The sequence below is a fragment of the Penaeus japonicus genome, unplaced genomic scaffold (assembly GCF_977035675.1).
Source record: "Penaeus japonicus unplaced genomic scaffold, GWHDUDI00000001_assembly GWHDUDI00000003, whole genome shotgun sequence".
Taxonomy (NCBI): domain Eukaryota; kingdom Metazoa; phylum Arthropoda; class Malacostraca; order Decapoda; family Penaeidae; genus Penaeus; species Penaeus japonicus.
This window is the reverse complement of record NW_028234405.1, coordinates 42,774,759-42,796,992: the sequence shown is the minus strand read 5'-3', so window position 1 is coordinate 42,796,992 and position 22,234 is coordinate 42,774,759. Positions and strand designations below refer to the sequence as shown.

At 38.8% G+C, this 22,234-nt stretch overlaps 2 protein-coding genes across 2 annotated transcripts in view; one reads left to right on the top strand and one right to left on the bottom strand.

Moving 5' to 3' along the window:
* Positions 1 to 11,171, top strand: part of LOC122264561 (alpha-tocopherol transfer protein-like) — a 37,131-nt gene extending 25,960 nt beyond the window's left edge. The window contains exons 3-9 of the mRNA XM_043033508.2: positions 1,017 to 1,288; positions 1,472 to 1,577; positions 1,836 to 1,986; positions 2,283 to 2,476; positions 2,626 to 2,736; positions 3,487 to 3,631; positions 6,721 to 11,171. Coding sequence (XP_042889442.1) covers positions 1,017 to 1,288; positions 1,472 to 1,577; positions 1,836 to 1,986; positions 2,283 to 2,476; positions 2,626 to 2,736; positions 3,487 to 3,631; positions 6,721 to 6,842 — 1,101 coding nt within the window. The 3' untranslated portion in view covers positions 6,843 to 11,171. The remainder of the gene's footprint in view (positions 1 to 1,016; positions 1,289 to 1,471; positions 1,578 to 1,835; positions 1,987 to 2,282; positions 2,477 to 2,625; positions 2,737 to 3,486; positions 3,632 to 6,720) is intronic.
* Positions 9,824 to 19,828, bottom strand: LOC122264560 (glycerophosphocholine cholinephosphodiesterase ENPP6). Its single transcript, XM_086534930.1, has 9 exons — positions 19,800 to 19,828; positions 18,476 to 18,546; positions 17,866 to 18,046; positions 17,328 to 17,469; positions 16,017 to 16,154; positions 15,301 to 15,462; positions 14,929 to 15,061; positions 14,641 to 14,778; positions 9,824 to 13,216 (listed from the first exon to the last, which is right to left on the bottom strand). The coding sequence occupies exons 1-9, from the start codon at positions 19,826 to 19,828 to the stop codon at positions 12,984 to 12,986; spliced, it is 1,227 nt and encodes a 408-aa protein (XP_086391056.1). The 3' UTR covers positions 9,824 to 12,983.
* Positions 19,829 to 22,234: the final 2,406 nt, after the last annotated feature.

The following is a 22,234-nucleotide window of genomic DNA, read 5'->3' as shown; positions in this document are numbered from 1 at the left end:
CCTCTCTCTCTCCTCTCCTCCTCTCCCTTCTCTCTCTCCTCTCTCCTCTTCTCTCTCCCTCTCTCTTTCTCCCTCTCTCCTCTCTCTTCTCCCTCTCTCTCTCTCTCCCCCCTCTCTCTCTCTCTCCTCTCTCTCTCTCTCTTTCCTCCCTCTCTCCTCTCTTCTTCCCTCTCTCTCTCCCTCTCTCTCCTCTCCTCTCTCCCTCTCTCTCTCTTTCCCCTCCCTTCTCTCTCTTCCCCTCTCTTCTCTCTTTCCTCTCTCTCTCTCTCTCTCGCTCTCTCTTTCCTCTCTCTCTTTCCTCTGTCTCTGTCTCTGTCTCCCCCCTCTCTCTCTCTCTCCTCTCTCTCTCCCCTCTCTCTCCCCTCTCTCTCCCTCTCTATCCCTCTCTCTCCCTCTCTCCTCTCCCTCTCTCTCCCTCTCTCTCCTCTCTCTCTCTCTCTCTCCTCTCTCTCTCTCTCTCTCTCTCTCTCTCTCTCTCTCTCTCTCTCTCTCTCTCTCTCTCTCTCTCTCTCTCTCTCTCTCTCTCTCTCTCTCTCTCTCTCTCTCTCCCCCCCTTCTCTTTTACTCCCCCTTCTATCTCCCTTCTCTCTATCTTCCCTCTCCCATCTCTCTCCCATCTCTCTCCCATCTCTCTCCCACCTTTCTCCCTTCTCTTTCCATTTTCTCTTCCTTCTCTCTCCATTTTCTCTTCTTTCTCTCTCCATTTTCTCTTCTTTCTCTCTCCCTTCTCTCTCTCTTCTGTCTTCTCTCTTCTGTCTTCTCTCCTCTGTCTTCTCTCCTCTGTCTTCTCTCCTCTGTCTTCTTTCCTCTGTCTTCTCTCCTCTGTCTTCTCTCCTCTGTCTTCTCTCTCTCTCTCTCTCTCTCTCTCTCTCTCTCTCTCTCTCTCTCTCTCTCTCTCTCTCTCTCTCTCTCTCTCTCTCTCTCTCTCTCTCTCTCTCTCTCTCTCTCTCTCTCTCTCCCCCCCCCCTTTCTTCTTTTTTTCTTATATTAATGAATCTCTTCGTATCTCATCCAAGGACGCATGTGCGGGCGTGCCGAAGGAACCTCCTGCAGAAGCCCAAAAAGAAGTCAAGCAGGAACCCTCGCAGGGAGCAGAAATGGAAGCTAAGAAGGAGGAAGAGAGTCCAACCACAGAAGTGGATAAAGCTCTGGAGGCAGTACTGAGGGTGGACAGGAGGCAAGTGGCAGGTGCTGGTGATGGGGCTCTGCCGAAGGAGCTGGCAGCGGAAGCAGAGGACGACGTTCACGAGAAACTTGAATGGGTTGACCGAGACGTGCAAGCTCTCAGGTTCGTACAGCTGGTTGTATTGTTATTATATTTGTATGCATTTTCTAGGGTTTCAATGTTTTGTAGAGTTAGGCACTTGTTAGATTATGAAGTGTTTTTTTTTTCAATTTTAAGCATAGTTATTTTTACTGAAAGTATTGAAAATAGGTTGATTAATGAATTGCATTTCTAATTCTCTAACAGGGAAATGGTTGAGCAGGAGCCTGGCTTGAAATCACGAATGGATAAGCCCTTCTTGTTAGCCTTCCTTAGAGCTCGTAAATATGACTATGACAAAGCTATGGCAATGGTAAGAAAATTTTAATTGAAAAGAATGAATAATTTGAAACACTTCTATTTATTATACTTTTGTATTATTATATCATTATTATTTATTTTATGTTATCATTTTTTTAATGTCTTTTATGTAATATGCACAAACTATTCCTTTGTTTTTATGTAGAATTATGCAAGTAGTAGATTATATGAATGATAAATACTGCTATAAAACTGCATTACTTATCTTTTGATAGGTTAAATACAATAGAAACTTCGTCCCCATAAACAGATTCGGGGATACTATAGGGCAAGGCAAGAGAACGCCGATATGTATGTTAACCTCGTCCCATCAGCACTGGATCATGTATGGCCATTATGCATGCAGACGGTCCTTCCAACGCCAGACAATCTAGGGAGAACTGTCCTCATTTTCAGAACAGGTGTGGAAAGAAACTTCTTGCCCTTTGTATTAGAAAAACTAATTAGTGTACTTCTTTTATTGACTGACTATTTTATTTGTTGCTCCAGTTAGTTTATTTTCTTGTGCACTCATTGTTCTGCATATATTTTGGAAATGTATTGATGGATGATTCACAACCATTGATGGAAATGGTTCATTGTACTCTTGCTTTAGTCTAATAATCATCTGCCATTTTTGTGGAATATTAATTATATTAACATAATATTCCACTTCACAAAAGTTGTTATACTATTGTTTCCTTATTTGTTAACACAGGAGCCTGGTTACCTGAAGTCTGCACCCTAGATGATATATTTAGGTCACAGGTGGTAATGTTGGAGCATGTTGTACGAGTCCCAGTGACACAACTTCGAGGAATAGCAGCTGTTGTTGACTGTTCTGGACTGTCTATGACTCATGCCTACTACCTGACTCCAACCCACATTCGCCGCATGATTTCAGTTGTTCAGGTTAGTAACTGGGACAAAAAATAAGATTTTTTATTTGATCTAGTTGATATCTTTGTCTTCCATTAGATTTCACTGTGGACCTTTGTATATTCAGTAGATTTATGATGATTATTATTAATGATGTTTTTCTTTATGTCTCTTTTGTGCAGGAAGTGTTTCCTTTAAGGTTCAAAGCATTGCACTTTGTTCATGAGCCTTCTATATTTGACTGGGTATTCAGTTTAGTCAAACCTTTCCTCTCTGAAACTATAAAAGGACGAGTGAGTATCCTTACTATTTTTTTATGTTTAGTATTGTGAATTATATTAGTCAGAATTATCATCATAAGTAAGAACCATCACCTTTATTATCATATTTAAGTTTTAGAAAATCATATTGTTTGCCCTCAAACTAGAAAGACGTGAGGAAAGTCCCTCTATCTTTGAAAATCATTTGTTGTACAAATATCTCAAATACTGAGTACTGTAAATTGTTCCCAAGGAGTATATGTAGCAAAATAAAATTGTTTATTTTTGGTCTCTTGGTGTATGATGAATATCTTCTATAAGTAAAAGGGGAGGTAGTGCTAAAATACTTATGGTAAAAAGTAGATGTTGTGTATAGTACACTACATGATTCAGTGTTATGTAGTGATATGAGGCAGTGAAGTAGGAGCAGACTGTATCAGTAACTCAGTTGTTCTTGACTTTTGTCTCTTTCTGTTTTTGATATACAAGTACTTTAACATGTAGGAGAGAATACTTTTGATTATATTACTTTAGATGTAAGCACTGTATTTATATAAAGTGTAGGTTGGAATAACAATAATTATCAAATCTTATTTGATATTTAGTCTATCCATACAAATCAAGAGACATTCCAGTGAATGGACACTTTACAGGGTTTCATATAATGCATATGGTGCTACTTTGTTAGTTAATATTAGCAGACACTCCAATGGTATAACTAGCAACTACCTCTACTACTTTATACGTTTGTCCATTTTATTCCCACATTTCCACCACCAACAGTTGCACTTCCACGGAGAAGACCTTGAGAGTCTGCACAAACACATCCCCGTCAATGAGTTGCCAGAAGAGCTAGGAGGAACTCAGGGGCCCATGACCAATACTGAACTTGTGGAGATACTGAAGCAAAATGAGGACTATTATAAAGGTATGCAATTTTGTTTTTATTCTTTTTTTTTCTTTCTTTTTTTCTTTTTTACTTTTTTTTTTATTGTAGTTGCTTCATAGATGCTATCTTGTAAATCTATGTCAGAGCACATATATAATTGAACATACACATGTAAGTATGTACAGACACAAATGAAATACTGAGATCGTTGTATTAACATGCTGTTTTAGAGGGAATATACAGTTAAAAAAAAACTCCATGACCTACAACAGGCAGCCACTTACTGATATACTGTTCCTTAAGTTTTGTATATTCTTTAACTTAAAATGCTTATGTATTTTCTCATTATTAAAGTCTCATCTTTTTGTGTTGAATTTGTCTTGGGGTAGTATAGTGTATGCAACAAAATAGCATATCATTCAGTTATTTATATTTTTTGATTTCCTCTTCTCTATTTTTTGGGAGAATTCAGTCACACTGAGCTAAATTTCCTTGTTGCTGTAATATGTCTTTTATTATTATTTATTGCTTTCCTTTTACATTTCCCTCTTTCCTTGTCTTTTATGTTATAATCATCAGATTGTGTGGCTTATACTGTCTTAGCAATTCATGAATAGGTATAGATTTAGAGATTTAGTTCTTCGTATTATCACTGTTTACCCCTTGACTACGGGTGACATGTTTTTCATCATACATGACGCTTGAGCTCTGGCCTGATGAAAGGCATCATGACATCGGGGGATTTTGGATCACTATGTTATACTATTGTGATGTGAGTATTGAATAAGTGATGATGACAATTGCAGTCATAATTATTATAACTACTGTAATATTCACCTAACATCTAAAACCCTAGATGGCACCACTTTCCTTTAGCACCAGCAGGAGAGAGAGCCTTGGATGACACCCATCTATGGTCTCTAGCAATCACTATATTTATAGAGTGATGGCACATAGCAAGTTGCTGAAGTATGTGCAGGCAGAATGAGAAGAGGAAGGTGACTCAAACAGTACCCAATGTCTACAATGTGCCCCTGTGCCAGAAAGGATGCCCATTCCTGTAGCACTCACAGTCATAAGCACAAGTTTCATTCCTCTCTCTTACCTCTTCATGTTATCTTCATTGTGAATGGTTATATGTTTCGTTTTTGTTCAGTTCAGTTCAGAAAGATTTGCGAAGACGTCGCTTCGCCCGGGCTATATGCACGAGGCAGCCCGGCCTCTGTCAGCTAAAAGTGCTGACTCATCTGATCATCATAACTGAATGCTTACCATGGTGGTTGAATTGCCTGTAGGTGCTCCAGTTGCCAGGAGGCAGTTCAGTTCAGTTCAGAGAGATTTGCGAAGATGTTGCTTCGCCTGGGCTATATGGACAAGGCGGCCCGGCCTCTGCCAGCTATAAGTCCTGACTGATTTGATCATCATAACTGAATGTTTACCGTGGCGGTCAGATTGCTTGTAGACGCTCCAGTTGCCAGGGGGCAAGAGACAGGCATAGCTGCCTAACCAGCCCAGCGACAGTTGTCTCTGGGCCCTGCCTGAGGAAGCGAGTGTGCTCGCACGCCATCAGGTAGTGCTCTAATTTGGCGTCCAGTGCGCCACAATGATCACAGCGTCGCTCATCATGCCCAATGATGGGTACGATTTGCCACGCACAAGGATAGCCTATTCTCAGTCTGTGAAGGCTGACTTCAGCACACCTTGATATTCTGGGGGAGAGTATCAGCGACTCATAGCTTGTGGCGTCTGAGTACCAGCTGTCTGAGGGGGAGGTTCTCACTTCTCTATGTCGCTGCATGGCACTGACCTGCCCTGCAGCCATCGTTTTATGTCTTAGCAGTTCCCGGCTAGGATGCATCACAAGATCACTGAAGGGTTTCTTCCTGCCTTCCTCTGCCAACCTGTCGGCTAAGTCGTTCCCTTTGATACCAACATGGCTCGGAATCCAGTTGATGAGGATGCGTCTACCCTGACCCTGAAAATCGTGGTTAGAAGATAAATGTTATCAAGGGGCGTGCTTTGTTGTAGGCTGTCAATGGCGGCCCTAGAATCTGTATGTATGACAACATGCCTGTCCGTCTGGGCTGCATGGGCTAGGGCTTCCATAATAGTGACTGCCTCTGCCTGGAGCGAGGAGGCATTGTCATGTTCATGACAGCACGCAAATATAAAAAAATAAAGTTGCTTTTTGTCCTCCCATAAAACAGCAATACTTCTATCACACTGAGTATAAAGAAAAAAAAGAGCTGATATGGACCCTGAGCTACAATTTCAGTCAACTGCAGAATTGATAGAGCCTGTAATATGACATATAAGTCTCTAAATACAGTAAAACACACAAAAATCAAAAAAACAAAAATGGCTCTAGCTGCCTTGCTAAGCAAATATATCCCCCGTCGGCAATGAGTTAATACCTGTCTTTACATGTGATTTACAAGTGAGATACATTTTATATCTGTCATGCCACTTGTCACTTAATTGGTATTTCAGTATCACATATACTCTTATTGACCTTTACTTTAGTTGTTTCTGAATTTTTATTTCCATAAGAAACACCATTATTTGCGTAAAATTCATCCTCTGGTGGTAGAACTTTTTCTTGCCATTCTCTCTTATGTTTATTTTGATTCCTCACTTGCTTTAAGTGTTATTTCAAAATTTCCTTCTTCTTTTGTAGGAGTGTTTGAGAGTGCCTATGGGCCAGCTACCCCAATTAAGGTATCTTTTACCTTCATAATCCGGTTGGATTCTCTTATTGCACTAACATCTTACATGTCCCTAAAAACAACTAATGATATTTTCTAAATGAAGTGGCTACCAGTCTCTTTTACTGATATTTGAGACAAAAAGTAGTCGACATGTGTGGGAATATGTGATAACTCAGTCCTTCCTCAAGGAGGAAATTGAAAGTCTATCTTCAGTGTCATTTACTGGAAAAAAAAATATTTTACTAATCTGATCTTATCTTTACACAAAGCATATCTCACTTAGATTGTATTACTAATACTCTTACTGTTTTTATGTAGTGCTGCTTGGTAAGAACTAATAATACCATGGGATCCAATATATTTTAAACCTAAAAAGTTCCATATAGATTTACTTTTCTCTAGCTGGTGCTTCTTTTTCAGAGCATTTTACATACGGCTTTGAGACGTCTGAAGAACCTGCGCGTCAGGGAACTGTAATGGAAGCTGTGACAGACATGGGGAGTTTGATTGGCAGTTACTACAGAAGGATGTGTATAGACTAGTGCTAGCCAGCCCTGCACTAGTGACAGTGCACCTAGTGCCATCAAGCGAGAAGAGCAAATTTGACCCCTTAAACATTTTGGTATTCACAGAAAAAGAGGAGGAAGAAGGTTCCCATGATATTGGAATCCCTTCTGTGTACTGGGTGTAGGAGAGTTCTGGTACTTTTGTTCATGGAATACATTGGCACTAAACTTGTTATCTATCACAATCTCAGGGAAAAATAGTAGCCTTTGTAGCTGTTATACAGTTTGGAAGAAAATTCACATTTGAAGCATGGTGGTTCATATCAAGTATTCCTGTTAGTTGTTTAAGAGTAATTTGAATTTTAATGTTTATGAATTCATTTTCACCAAATGCATGGTTCCTTTTATTCTATTTATGATAGCAGTGAGATATAAAACATGTTAGTGATGAGTTTATTGAATTAATTAAACAAAGAACTCATTCCAATTTACGTCACTTTTGCAGGCTGGCCATACATTTGTCTCTGGTTACACATTGATGCAGATATACATACATGTATATGTGCATATTCATGATGTGCATATTGGTGATTCCTTCACATCCTCACAAGAGATATGTCAGATTTAAAAGTATGAATTATTTGTAGTGTGCAGAAGTTCTGCTCCAGTAATGTACATAAAGTAAGTTTTGATATATGGTATATGACATTTATTGTTATTAAGCCTCTATATTCATGGTGCAATGTATACTCTACCCTTTAAGGAGGCAGCTAGATAAACACTACATATGTATTTTTTTTTTTTATAGGTAGCATGAAAACTTTTTATGCCAGTGACAAAATTATGGTGAAAAAGGTGGCTGAAGGAATAATGCAAATTAAAAATAGTGAAATTAGATTTTATTATAGCTGCACATTAACAACTACGCTTTCATTTTTCTGGTAAAATGTATCCCTGTATTTTATGTTTTTTTTATTTTATTACAAGGGTTTAAAAAGTTAGTGAAGATTGTTTTAAGGAAATCTTGTTTTTTTTCTGAAACTTTTTCATCTTCAACCCTTTTCATCTGTACTATTGCAATGCTGGTTCTCCATATTTGTCTCTATATTTATGTAATTCACTGGAAATTAATTTTGACAGTTATTTACAACAGTGTTTTGGGAAGTGCAAAATAAAAGTCCTCCGCAAAATAAAAGATAATGGAATGGGACACAAAAAACAACAGCTGTTGTTCCTAGCCTCAGTTACCATATACTTTTTTTGCCCAGATATAAAGGATTGATAAGTCTTACAGAAGAATTGATTCAGATGTCTACACTGTTGGTTTCACTTCTCGGTTGCCTGCAAGAAATTCATGCTATTCAGTATAAAAAGAAACTGGTACTTTGCCTTAGGGACTGTCCTATCTACTTTTATATGAAGATTATATTACTTAAGCATTATCAAAGAGACAAAAACTGAATATGCTTAGTGTCTTTGGCTAAAAGGTGCTGCAAATTGTCATTTTTTATTTCAACTGTTGTACTTAGAATTAATTAGTACAGTAGGTAGAAAATTTAATAAATCAGTGAAAAGAATTTACTCGCTCTGATGCTCCTTCTCTACTTCCTCTGTATCCTTTTTCTTAATTCTTCTCTTTCCATTCTCTTTCTATTTCTTCCCTCCTCTATGGTAATCCCAAATTCCAAATATGACCATTGTTTTTTTTTGCTTGAACCCTTATAGGTCAACAAAGTTCAGAGCTTCATGTGCTCATATCTTTTTGGTCTACTTTGATGTACAGTTACTTCAGCTTAACCCATTCACGCCGGGGCAATTCCAGCTTTGAATGGTCAGAGTGCCAGGGTTTTTGAACGCATAAGCCTAATGCCTTGGGATTCTTGGGCGCACTAGCCTCGAGCCTGGGTTGTCTGCTCGCTCAGCCTGAGTGCTGGCCTGACTAAATATATCGTCACCAGTGTCTGATGCAAAAACCATGAAACGTGTCAGCATGTCATCCGGCGCGAATGGATTAAGTAAGTCATGCTGATTTAGATATACATGGACATTTTGTTGGATGACTTTTATCATACTTAATCCAGTGTTTCCTTCTTTAAGGCTTAATTGGTGGCATTCTAGCTTTGGTTGAATATCAAGGGCTACAAATTCTGAGATAAGAAACAAGCTAACATTGGGCTCCTGGCAAGTTAAAGAAAAAGTGTAAATCTGTATCCTACTTCCTTAAAGGGTTTTGATTATTACAGGTATTTTTTTGGATATTTTTGTTTCATCTAAGCATTGCATTGAGCTTTTGTAATAAAGATGATTCTTTATGCTGAAGATTGAAACATCCATTTTGATTGACTGATAAGCATATGTGATTTTTGTGAAGTCTGGTATAAATTGCCCTTTTCTTTAAAGCTTAACCATTTTACTCCAAATCAATACTTATGACAAGTAACGTGGAACAAATATTTTTTTTTTATAAAGAATGAAAATCTGGCATAGATGAACCTGTGTACTTGGTAACTTTATAAAACCAAAAGTTGTGCAGAATTGAATTTTACAGAGATCTGTGAAAACACATTCTTTTCCCATTTATGTAATCTTTTTCTACGCTTCCCTTTATGCTGCTGAGGTTAGCCATGTTTGATATGAAATGTGCTCAAAAGGTGAAGGGTGTATAGTAAAGTGAGCTGGTCTTATAATACAAGCTACACAGATTATCTGTATCATTTTCATGATTCTAGGACCAAAGGATTTAGTATGTAATGTATGTATATATAAATATATATATTGAGAGAGAAAGGCCATAAAAGCACTAAGGAGAGTGAGAGCTTATTGAAGCTTGTGTTAAGGAAATAAACAAACACAAGAACGCTTGTGGTTTAAGCGTGCCTTATGGAAGCTGTAGGAGGAAGTTATTGAAGGATATTGTGTGATGTGTGGGATTTAAAAGTGTACTTTGTGTGATTTTTTTTTCCAGAAGATGCTTTCATAAGATATATATTATTAATCCTGATTTCTTGGCTGTAATGTTTTTTTTTTCTTTATTATTTACTATTATTTTAGGAAATGGGATTTTATGAGTAGCAACACTATGATATTCAGAAAGATATTTGGTTATTGTATATTTTGGTATATTACTCGTAAGAATGATCATTGTTGTAAATATATAGTTTCACAAGTAGTGTAAGGTTTTAAAAGACAAGAAATCACCATCTTGAAGTATCCACAAGACTGGTTTGTAATGAATGTCCCTTTTTTTCTCTTGTATGAAAAAGACTTATGGTAGATACTATACTGTAGTTTGAATTTAGTGAAATTAGGAATGATTATTTTTTATTTTATAAATTTCATATCAAATTATGATAGAGACCTGTATTGATCAGTTGATTAAGAGTATTACTAAACATTCATTAGAGTTTTATAAAGTTGCTTACCTCATAATAATTTTCTTGTGTTACAGGCATGCAAGGAAATATTGTGTTTCTGAAATATTTATTGACTAATGCACAATGTTACTGCCCATATCTAATAGTGATTTTGCAAGAGTATTCCTTTAATGATAATAAAAACAGAATAGTAAACACATGCATGAATGCTCACATCCACCCTTTATCTGCACACCCATAACCATATGAAAGACACTCCCACACAACCACAACTATACATCCACACCAACATCAATCCCCACATGCCCTCATTTCTCCACATAACCACACTACACTCCTACATCCCCCATCCCCCCCCACATACTCACATCCCTCCACACACATACACTCACTCTCACATTGACATTGGCATTCACATTCACATTCACATTCACATTCACATTCACATTCACATTCACATTCACATTCACATTCACATTCACATTCACATTCACATTCACATTCACATTCACATTCACATTCACATTCACATTCATGCTTGGGCTCACACTCACACTCACACCCACACATCACACATCACACATCACACATCACACATCACACACTCACACACCAGTATTCACTTACTCCTCCCCCCCCCTCTCTCCTCCCTAGCCCCCCACTTATGTACACAGCTGCACAAAAGTTTTCAATTTTGAAGTGATTTTTGTACTCTGAGAACAAGAATTTATTTACAGTATAATATATAATTTTATGGTTAATCAATTACAGATTGTATTGGTAATATACATTGTAGAGGTACATAAATGTTCTATTGTTATTATAGATTTAGTTTTGTAATAAAATATACACTACAGATGACAGTTTGATTTTTAGGTAATCATTTTTTCAGTTTGTATTTTGTTTAACTTGTACAATTTTCTTGTATGTATGGCAGGATATCTTATATTGATATTTTTTTAATGTATGTTTAATAAATAGTGAAAATGCCCATACTTTTTCATATTCATCCGAAGTCAGTGAGATATTTTACATTTTTCTTTGTGTTTCTAATGGTAGTGTATACATCAGTCCTGGAAAAAGAGCGCACTGGCTCCTGTGTCAAGACAAAAATTAGGGATTGTGTTTAATTCTGGACAAGCCAATTATGGTTTTTCCAACAAAAGCTTCAGAAAAACAAGTGTTTAGGCTGACTCAGAAGGCTGTCACTTGAGAAGCTGCACGTCATGAGCCACAAAACTTGATGCCTGTATATTGCACAGAACAGAGAAAGCAGCATCCAGTGACATTTCATATTTTGGTGCCCTTTGGAATTCTGGCCAACCTTAGCCTTAGTAGCATGCTTGAGAGTTATCTGTTGCCATTGACTTTATTAAAGTATCCGTGGATCCTTTTCCAGAATTTGTATTTATATAAATTACCATTTATATTCTATAAAACTTCTTCAGCTTTAATCACTCTTCCGTTAACTACTTTCTAGCCATGGAATTACATAATAAGTGATAATTTATTATGAGTTGTGAGTGTGCATGTGCATGTGTGCATGTATGTGTGAGTTTGCGTGTGCGTGTGCGTGTGCGTGTGCTCATGACAAATATTGAAAATTAACGAAGGCATGAAGTGTTATACATTTGAGATGTTTGTACCCTGTTTATATAGGATAGTAAAAGGAAGTATTCTATTAACATTAGGCTTTATTTTTAAGTATGCTTTCTTCCCCAATTGACAATTTCAAAACACACTGCACAGAGGATGAATTCTATAATTTCCAGACAGAAGGATTGTCGAATCAGTCAATAGATTACTAATTGTCACACAGTGATGTGCAGATACCTTCAATTAAGTGACATATCAGTCAGAACTGTTTACTTCAATAAACGGTGATTTTTTCCTAATAAACAATTTATCGTTCTAATGCCAAAAATTCCTCTGTTTGGACACTACTAAGCGAATTGGTATTTACAAAACATCACATTTGATGATAAAAGTTAACACTACCACAAAGTAAACCCTTTTGTAAAAGAATATTTTAAGACATGCATATAGTGAAACGAGCTAAATAAAATCGCTCTAGGACGGAATGCTCATGAGATATGAGAAATAAAAGTGAATAACCGAAGTGAAATTAATAATTCATTTCAATGGCCATTCGTCATTAGTTGCGTTGATTTTACACTGACAACTCATCGGGCCACTGAGCCATTGGGAATGCCCATACTCGATACATTTCCGATTAATCTTTTTGTTGGAAAGCACTCGTGTATACTGCATCATGGCTTACAGTAAACAATAGTGCAGACGATGAAATATACATAAACAAATATACTCCGAGACTGTATTCCTTTAAGTTGTAAAGTGCAAGTGCAAGGTGCACGTTTTCAACCATCATTATTATCATAATAACATTAATGGCAGTTGGTACTGTTATCAATATCATACCTCCTGCTGTTACTACTACCACTATTAACTTTGTGCATCAAAGAAAGCTGGAAAAAAAACATGATATAAAAACTATAAAACACTAAGGCCTGTTTCCTTTAACTTGGACACGTTGACCCGGAGACCTTTGGCCTTCAACTCCCTATTCCAAGTCGCCTTTGAAACTTAATGCCCATTCTTGTTCATTTCTAGTCTTGACTCTGATTTTGACTCTTTTCACTCTTAATTCCTTTATCGTCGTCATTATGATTAATTTTCACCGTTACACCCAATCGCTCATTCTTAAATTTAATCTTCAGCCTTATCCTCAATCTTCAGCCTCACCCTAAATCTTAGCCTTATCCTCAATATTTGACCCTTAACCTTATATTTCCCCGCCGAGCCACAGCATAAGACTCACTCCCATGAGGAACACCATCGTCAAGATACCACTGGCCGTAGTGGAGGCGCTGGAGGTGGTGGTTTTGAGGGCGAAGAATGCCTCCACGTGATCCAGCGAGCCGTTGTTTGGATGGCACGGGAGCTGGAGGGCGTGGCACAGCAGAGGGTATACGTCCACTTGGCTCACCGGCTCTGACTGGTGCCCCGAGATGAAGGCTGGATCGTGAGGAGGAAAGTTATTATAATATGCATATCGTTATATAGAGGTTTACACTCACTGATTAAAAAAGAAAAAAGACAAAAAAAAAAAACTCATAACAGTGTGATCTTCAAAGGTAATTCGTTTTATCATATCTTAAATCAGACCATGATTTCCACTACATGCCATTATGGTGTATAGAGCAATTCTTTTTTTAACACTGTCTCCCTTGATGTATCGAAAGCAAACAAGCCTCAAGGACCAAACTGGCAATTTTTTCACAGCATGTTGGCATCATTTTTTTGCAAAGTGCAATGTTGGTAAAGGATCTATTATCTCTTCATTTTCAGCTATCAATAGAAAACATTTTCTCTCCCTCCCTCCCTCTCTCCCTATCTCTTCCTCCCTCTCTCTTCCTCCCTCCCTCCCTTCCTCTCCCTCCCTCCCTCCCTCCCTCTCTCTCTCTCTTTCTCTCTCTCTCTCTCTCTCTCTCTCTCTCTCTCTCTCTCTCTCTTTCCCTCTCCCTCTCTCTTTCTCTCTCTCTCTCTTCTCTCTCTCTTTCTTTCTCTCTCTCTCCCTTCTCTCTCTCTTTCTTTCTCTCTCTCTCTTCTCTTTCTCTCTCTTCTCTCTCTCTCTCTCTCTCTCTCTCTCTCTCTCTCTCTCTCTCTCTCTCTCTCTCTCTCTCTCTCTTCTCTCTCTCAGTGCTCTTCTCTGCAGTCTCTCTCTTTTGACTCTCTCTCGTTCCTGTGTCCACTTCCGCCTCTAAACTGCAGCCGTCCCCGAGTAGCTTCGTCTGCTAGCGGAAGCCCTGAGGCATAGAAAGCGACTCAAGATTCGTACTGAAAGGACACAGAAGGAACCCAAAGGCAGACCAAACAGAGACAAGGGACAGACAAAGGGAGGAGAACAAGCAGCTCTGGCCTCCGGCCTGCGGCCGAAGCCAAGCGTGTTATAAAGACCATGACACGTGAACGTCTGTCTGTCTTATCCACCGAGTACCAGGGCATCGAGTGACTTACTCCCACTCACTCACTCACTCACTCTCTCTCTCTCTCTCTCTCTCTCTCTCTCTCTCTCTCTCTCTCTCTCTCTCTCTCTCTCTCTCTCTCTCTCTCTCTCTCTCTCTCTCTCTCTCTCTCTCTCTCTCTCTCTCTCTCACCCATCTGGTAGCTCAGTGGGCAGCGCGTCGACTTCACATCCCCGTGGTCGGCAGATTCTCTCTCTCTCTCTCTTTCTCTCTCTCTCTTCCCACCTCTCTCCCTCCGTCCCCCAACTCTCTCTCTCTCTCTCTCTCTCTCTCTCTCTCTCTCTCTCTCTCTCTCTCTCTCTCTCTCTCTCTCTCTCTCTCTCTCTCTCTCGCCCCCCCCCTTTCTCTCTCTCGCTATCCCCCTCTCTCCCTCCCTCTCTCCCTCCCTCTCCCTCCCTCCGTCCCACAACTCACAAGGTCCTGCAGCGAAAAGGATGCCCCTCATGTCTGGCGTCTGGCCGTTGGTGTCGTCGAGGCCGTGGTCTCCTTCAGTGCTGTCGGTCGTCATCTGCGGCAGGGAGTAAGTGGTTGTGGGACTGCTGAGGAAGTAACCTGTCGGGGGAGAAGGAGCAAAAGGGTTCATCTGATTTGAATTTGACGAAATGGGATCGGTTTGGTCCTTTTTGACGGGGGAATGACTATAGGGCCGTATACAAAAAGGGGGATAGGGGCTTATAAGTACTCGTACATGAGTAGACTTACCTGGCTTAGCCAATACAGTGAGGTCGTGGATGAGTCTGTGGTCCTTGTAGTGGTACCGCTCCTTCATGTTCTCCTTCCGCACCACTTCGATGTTTTCCGAAACACCTGGGCAGTTCTTCAGCGACTCCTCGACCTGTGGAGGATTTGTTATGTTCTGCTATCCTTTTATTTTTATGGCAATTGTAGATATGAGGTTGTATGTGTGACTGATGTATATAGTATCCATGTCTGTTATTGTGCATTATATATTCTATTTTCGTTGTTGATGTCACATCAATGATGTGCGTTATCATCTGAGATTGTCCATGTCTGTGTCTGACGAAATTATTATTATTTTTTCATCTTTCTTTCACTCCTATAACGCATAGGTACCTGGTCTACGTAGCCCTTTACGGGTAGGATGTTGATAAAGCCCGAATGTCCTGTGGTCTTCACGATCTTCGAGCTGTCAAGGCACGGTACGACGTCCAGCCTAACCAGAGTGTCTTGGGAAACCTTCGCCATACCGTGGTCGCTCACTGCCACCACGTTCGTCTGTGAAGGCAACAGTGTTTGATTTTTTTTTTTCATGCTTTCCTATTCAATTTGTTTTATTTATCTATTTATTTGTTATTCATGTTCTGTTCTGGAAGATTAGGTAGATATCATCTATCTTTTTATCTATCTCTGTCTGTATGTTTACCTATCTATCAATCTGATCTAATCTACTGTCTATCTGTCTATCTAAACATTACTTTATTATTTCACCATGTAGGTATAATACGAAATCCTGGTTAATGTTTTGCCTTTTTCGAAGCACCTGCAGCCATTCTCAGTCTTGCTTAAACACACACACACACACACACACACACACACACACACACACACACACACACACACACACACACACACACACACACACACACACACACACACACACACACACACACACACACACACACACACACACACACACACACACACTCGATCAAACACACCTATACACACACAAACAAACAAACACATCAACAAACACACCCACACACACACACACAAACAAACAAACATCTCCCTCCCTACATACAGCCACATAATCCACCACATCCCACCGTATTTAACATGTCTTTTTCAGCCAACATCTCCCATAATCTTTGCATCGCGGAGTCGACGCTCTTCAGTGCCTCTTTGACTTCGCTCGAGTCAGGACCGTGGAGATGTCCAACGATGTCTATCAGTTCCACGTACACCTGGGGAGTAGGTTAGTATTTGAGGTATGGATGTATGGAGTATTTGAAGTATGGGTATTTTAAGTATTTTAAGTATGGATATTTGAAGTATGATAAAGATGGATATTTGAACTATTTGAAGTATGGATATATGAAACATTCGAAGTGTGGATGTATGAAGTATTCTTAAGATGGGTATTTGAAGTATTTAATGTATGGATATATGAAGTATTTGTGTTTGAGAAGTATGTTTGAGAAGTATATAGATGTGATAGGTATGTTTGTATGCATGTATATATATATATATATATATATATATATATATATATATATATATATATATATATATATATATATGTATGTATGTATGTACATATATGTATGTATGTATGTGTGTGTGTGAGAAGTATGTATGCATGAGAAGTATACTTGAGAAATTTGTATGTTTGGGAAGTGTGAATATATGGAATTTGTTTGTGAAGTATGTATGAAGGAGGAGCATGCGTGTGATGTATGAACATAATCATGAGAAGTATGCTTGAAAATATGTACATAGGCACATAGTCACATGAAGTACTTATGTATGAAAAGTATGTATGTATGAGAAGCCAGTTTGAGAATTATGTATGTACTTGTGAAAAGCATGTATGTTTGTGTGAGAAGTATATACATATGACAAGTATGTATAAGAAGTATATATGGGAAATATATATGTATGGGAAATATTTATGTATGAGAAGTTGTATGTATGAGAAGAATTCATGTATGAAGTGTGTATGAGGAGTATGTATATATGAGAATTATGTAAGCATAAACAAACTGAGATTTATGACAATGCTGATATTAATGATAGTGTAAGTAACGTTATGAGTAATTATAACAATGATGATAATTACAGTAAAGATTGTAATGATAACACTGATGATGATGATATTAACGTTAGTAATATTGATAATAACGAATATGATGATAACAATGATGACAAAGATAATAATGATGATATTGATAATGATTATAATAAAACAATATTATGATTATAATAATAATAATAATAATAATAATAATAATGATAATAATAATAATAATAATACCAAGAAAAATGAACCATCAACAATCACAAAAAATGGAAATCATAATCACACCAAAGTTAACGATAATAAGGATAATAATAACAAGAAAAATGCCAATGCCAACCATTATAAGCTTGTAACCCTCCTGGTGGATCATCTCGACTCCCCGGTTGAGATTGCTGAGCAAAACTTGGATTGTATCTGCAACATGCTCATACGGGGTGCAATATTTCGGTAGCACATTTCCCTCCCATGGAACGTCGCAGCTGTGGGTGGAGAGTGAAATAAATTTTGGAATATCTGAGGGAAACTTCCTTTGAAGTGGGGAATTAATTAGATTTGTGATGACATTAGAAACAGTGATGTATTCAGTGGACACGAAAAATAATATGCATTTTTTTAAGGTCCCTAGGAACACGCTGACTAACAAATCACTATCAGTATTACAATTAACAAGTTGCTTTTTTTAGGAATACTTCAACGAACTAGCAAGTTCCAAATAGTATTGTAAACGAACCGACATTCCTAAAAGTATTCCAACTAATAAGTCCCGAGAAGTATTATCAACTAGCACATCCCCAATACCACCTCAACTACACAACAAACAAACAAACAAACTCACAAAAAAAACCATCCCGTCCCATAGGCCTATCAAAAAATACCTCGACCACAGGAAGAGCGCAGTGTCCATCTCGGCTTTGGTTGCAGTGATCCAAAGGGGCTCCGCATCCTGCCACCAAACCGGGTCTTTGGTTGATTCCAGATCGTTCAGGGCGAAGCTTGCGTTTCTGACGTCGTCGAAAATATAATTGCCGACAATGCCGTGGCTCTCTGGGTACAGACCTGATGGGGGTTTTGTAATATTTTATACATGTTGAGACAGACACACGCACACGCAGAAAAAATAATATGTATAGATGCAGAGTGATGGAGGGAGATGGAGATGGAAAAGTAGAGGTAGATAAATAGATAGATAAAGAGATAGATAGATAGATTGATGGACAGATAGATAGATAGATAGAGATAGATAGATAGATAAATAGATAGATAGATAGATAGATAGAGAGAGAGAGAGAGAGAGAGAGAGAGAGAGAGAGAGAGAGAGAGAGAGAGAGAGAGAGAGAGAGAGAGAGAGAGAGAGAGAGAGAGAGAGAGAGATAGAGAAAGAAAGGTGGAAAAAGATAAAGAAAGATAAAGAAATATATAGAGAGATAGAGAGATGGAGAGATAGATAGATAAGTAGAGAGATAGTACCACCTGAGCGAGCCTCACCTGTGACAATCGTCCTCCAGTTCGGAAATGAATTCGTGGGAAAGACCGGATTCAAATACCTTGCACGAATTCTGTCACGGAAGATCGGAACGTTTGTTGTCCGAGTGGGGGTGAAACGTTTGTTGTCCGAGTGGGGGTGAAACGTTTGTTGTCCGAGTGTGAACGTTGTTATTCGAGGGGTGAAAGTTATTCGAGTTGAAACGTTTGTTGTCCGAGTGGGGGTGAAACGTTTGTTGTCCGAGTGGGGGTGAAACGTTTGTTGTCCGATTGGGGGTGAAACGTTTGTTATTCGAGTGTGGGTGAAACGTTTGTTATTCGAGTGTGGGTGAAACGTTTGTTGTCCGAGTGGGGGTGAAACGTTTGTTGTCCGATTGGGGGTGAAACGTTTGTTATTCGAGTGTGGGTGAAACGTTTGTTATTCGAGTGTGGGTGATGGGGTGCAACGTTTGTTATTCGAGTGTGGATGAAACGTTTGTTATTCGAGTGGGGGTGTGTTATTCGAGTGTGGGTGAAACGTTTGTTATTCGAGTGTGGGTGAAACGTTTGTTATTCGAGTGGGGGTGAAACGTTTGTTGTCCGAGTGGGGGTGAAACGTTTGTTATTCGAGTGTGGGTGAAACGTTTGTTATTCGAGTGTGGGTGAAACGTTTGTTATTCGAGTGTGGGTGAAACGTTTGTTATTCGAGTGGGGGTGAAACGTTTGTTATTCGAGTGTGGGTGAAACGTTTGTTATTCGAGTGGGGGTGAAACGTTTGTTATTCGAGTGTGGGTGAAACGTTTGTTATTCGAGTGTGGGTGAAACGTTTGTTATTCGAGTGGGGGTGAAACGTTTGTTGTCCGAGTGGGGGTGAAACGTTTGTTATTCGAGTGTGGGTGAAACGTTTGTTATTCGAGTGTGGGTGAAACGTTTGTTATTCGAGTGTGGGTGAAACGTTTGTTATTCGAGTGTGGGTGAAACGTTTGTTATTCGAGTGTGGGTGAAACGTTTGTTATTCGAGTGTGGGTGAAACGTTTGTTATTCGAGTGTGGGTGAAACGTTTGTACTTTGGAGGTAATTTTGTTCTGTTATGATGTACATTATGTTGACGATCTCAGTGCGTTTATAACACGAACCTCTTTTCTCATCTGGTTTCAAAATGTACAGTTTATTCTAGAGTTTATTTCCCAGTACTTTAAATTCTATACAATTAAATCCATGATATTTAGTGTACCAAGGATGATTAGTGTCTCATAATCTCACTTTTCAATATCAAATCATGTTACTATGAAGTCACTGATAATATTCTTATTCATATCGTGTTATTAGCCTGTTACTTTAAGATCACCTATTCGGAGTGCCTAATCTTGGAGTCATGCGGTAAATGCTAATACGTGAACGTGTGTGGGAATAAGAAGAATATTGATTAAACAAAACACACACACACAAAAAAAAAAGAAAAAAAGAAAAAAAAAGAAAAAAAGAGAGAGGCGTCAGCTGCATATTTAGACAACCATGGATACATTTCTCTCTAGGTTATCGCAGTTCTAGTTAAATCATTCATGTTGGAGTGTTTCGATGCAGGGTTATGGTACGCGAAGTACTTTGATATTGTTATATCTGTTAGATCGAATAATTGGTTGTGTTTTGATCCTGATGATAGACACAAATACAAGCAATCACACACACACACACACGCACACACACACACACACACACACACACACACACACACACACACACACACACAGAGCAACTCACCCATCTAGGAGAAGGAGTATCATAGCTGGATCATCTTCGGTCGTAGAGGCACTCACGCCCACGCCCACGAAGACTAGTAGGGTTAAAAAGAAGAGGAATGGGCGTGGAGGTTCCATTACCGCTGCAATTACTGAAAAGATATTAAAGAAAAATATTATTTGAATAAAATATATAAAATGATATACGTTGATGTTGTCAAGAAAAATTATGGTAATAACACTTTATAATCATCTACATTTCTCTAAAGACTTATCTAATGAAAACATAGACGCGATGAAGACAAAGATAAAATCGTTCTAAACATAGTGCTGACAGCTTCATCCATCAATACGGATTATGATCTTAACCTACTACACTTCGACCAAGAATCTCATAGTAACATGCGAAGTGGAAACCCGTTCATGAAGGCCACCATGGACACTGTAGGCCAGCGTTTGAGGCCATTTGTTTCGGAAGGTCAACAAAGGGTGCGGAAGGTCACACGAAAAAATAGTACATCTAAGCAAGAATGGCATCTCTTCGTTTAGCATATCAGATAAATGTAGTTATATTCTCTCCACACGACCTAGATATCGGTTTAAATATTTTCTTCACGGATCCGTAACCAATAGTAAAATTTTACTTGCCAATCTCTATCATAATGTCATCTAAATGTTAATTCAAGGGCTTATGAAATCTCTGAGCAGTCTAGAAAATTGAATATCGAAATAGGGGTATCAGTTAATTTCATATATTTGGAAGCTGCGGGAAAGAGGCTGGGGTAGCGTCTATGGCATGAAACCATCTGCGAGAGGAGGCGATCCAGCTGGTTGGTCCTGGCAGTCGATGTCCTTCCCGACCTAACGGGTCTGGCTATAAATCAATACCGTGTAATACGTTGTCTTTGTGACATTATTCCCTCCAACTGCCTCTCTCGCTCTCTCCCAAGCTTGCTGAAGCGTAGACGTAGTGTATGCAGGTCCTACATTCTCTCGTTCTCACTCCCGCTGCGAATGGGTGCTTATAATCAGCGAGGCTTTCCTGAGCGACATGTTTGGCGTCACGGATGAAAAATATGAAAGAAAGAGAAAAGGAAGAATCGACCGCGCGAGGCTCCAATGTGGAAAGATTTATTACGGTTTTGTGAGCTAGTAAGCACATTGACCAATCCACTCGACCTTGCCAGTCGACGAAGGTCATGGAGGAGGGAATGCAGGTTATCTGGCGTAGATCTCGGTCGAATGATTTGATTTCGGTACATATTTTCTGGCAGAGAGATAAAAATCCTCATTTTGCCTTTTATCTTCATTCTTTTTATTTTTTTGTTCATGCATTGTTTCATGCATTCAGTTTCAAATAATTTTCACTATTTTCTACGCTCATATTCCTTTCCATTTCGAATCATTTTCACTCGCTTTTGCTCTTCTATTCCCGTCACTTTACCTGCCATTGTGTCCCGTATCAGCTATGCCAAACTCTCCGCTAGTCTCTCACTTTCTTCTTTAATCAATCTATCACTTTTATATTCACATTTTCTTTTTTTTTTTTTAGATAGCTATATAAAAATGATGTGACGATGACGTGCGCATTGCGATTGTCATGGTCGACCTTCGGATTTACCAAAGTCTGATATGTTGATTTCTGAGTAAACGTGATCCCAATAATATCTCCTTCGCAACAAGATTATAATAATGAATAAAAGGGATCTTTCTTGCAAGATTTTAATCGAAACACTTTGGGTCACACATTTACAATAAACAAGAGATGGAGATGCAATAAAAACGATTGAAAGAACGAAACACGAATCAGCCATCGACTATAGTCTTCGAGACACGACAGGGTTCGAACAGCGTGACCGATTTCGACCAATACTCTTTCGTGCAGCCAATTTTAGAATCAAATTTGTTTGAGTAGAGTTTTTTTTTTTTGCATTTGAATTGCTAAAATATGACGATAAAGATAAGGAAAAGTACTTGGGAGATGCAACGATTTTTCTTTTGGAGGCAATGGTTAAATTAAAAAGTACTTTGAGGGCCAAAAAAG

Coding starts and splice junctions, on each gene's coding strand:
- LOC122264560 (XM_086534930.1), bottom strand. CDS start 19,828: ATGACTCCAAGATTAGGCACTCCGAATAG. Junction 17,470..17,865: donor GCGCTCTTCCTGTGGTCGAG/GTATTTTTTGAT, acceptor CTCCACCCACAG/CTGCGACGTTCCATGGGAGG. Junction 13,217..14,640: donor CCTTTTCGCTGCAGGACCTT/GTGAGTTGTGGG, acceptor CTCACGATCCAG/CCTTCATCTCGGGGCACCAG.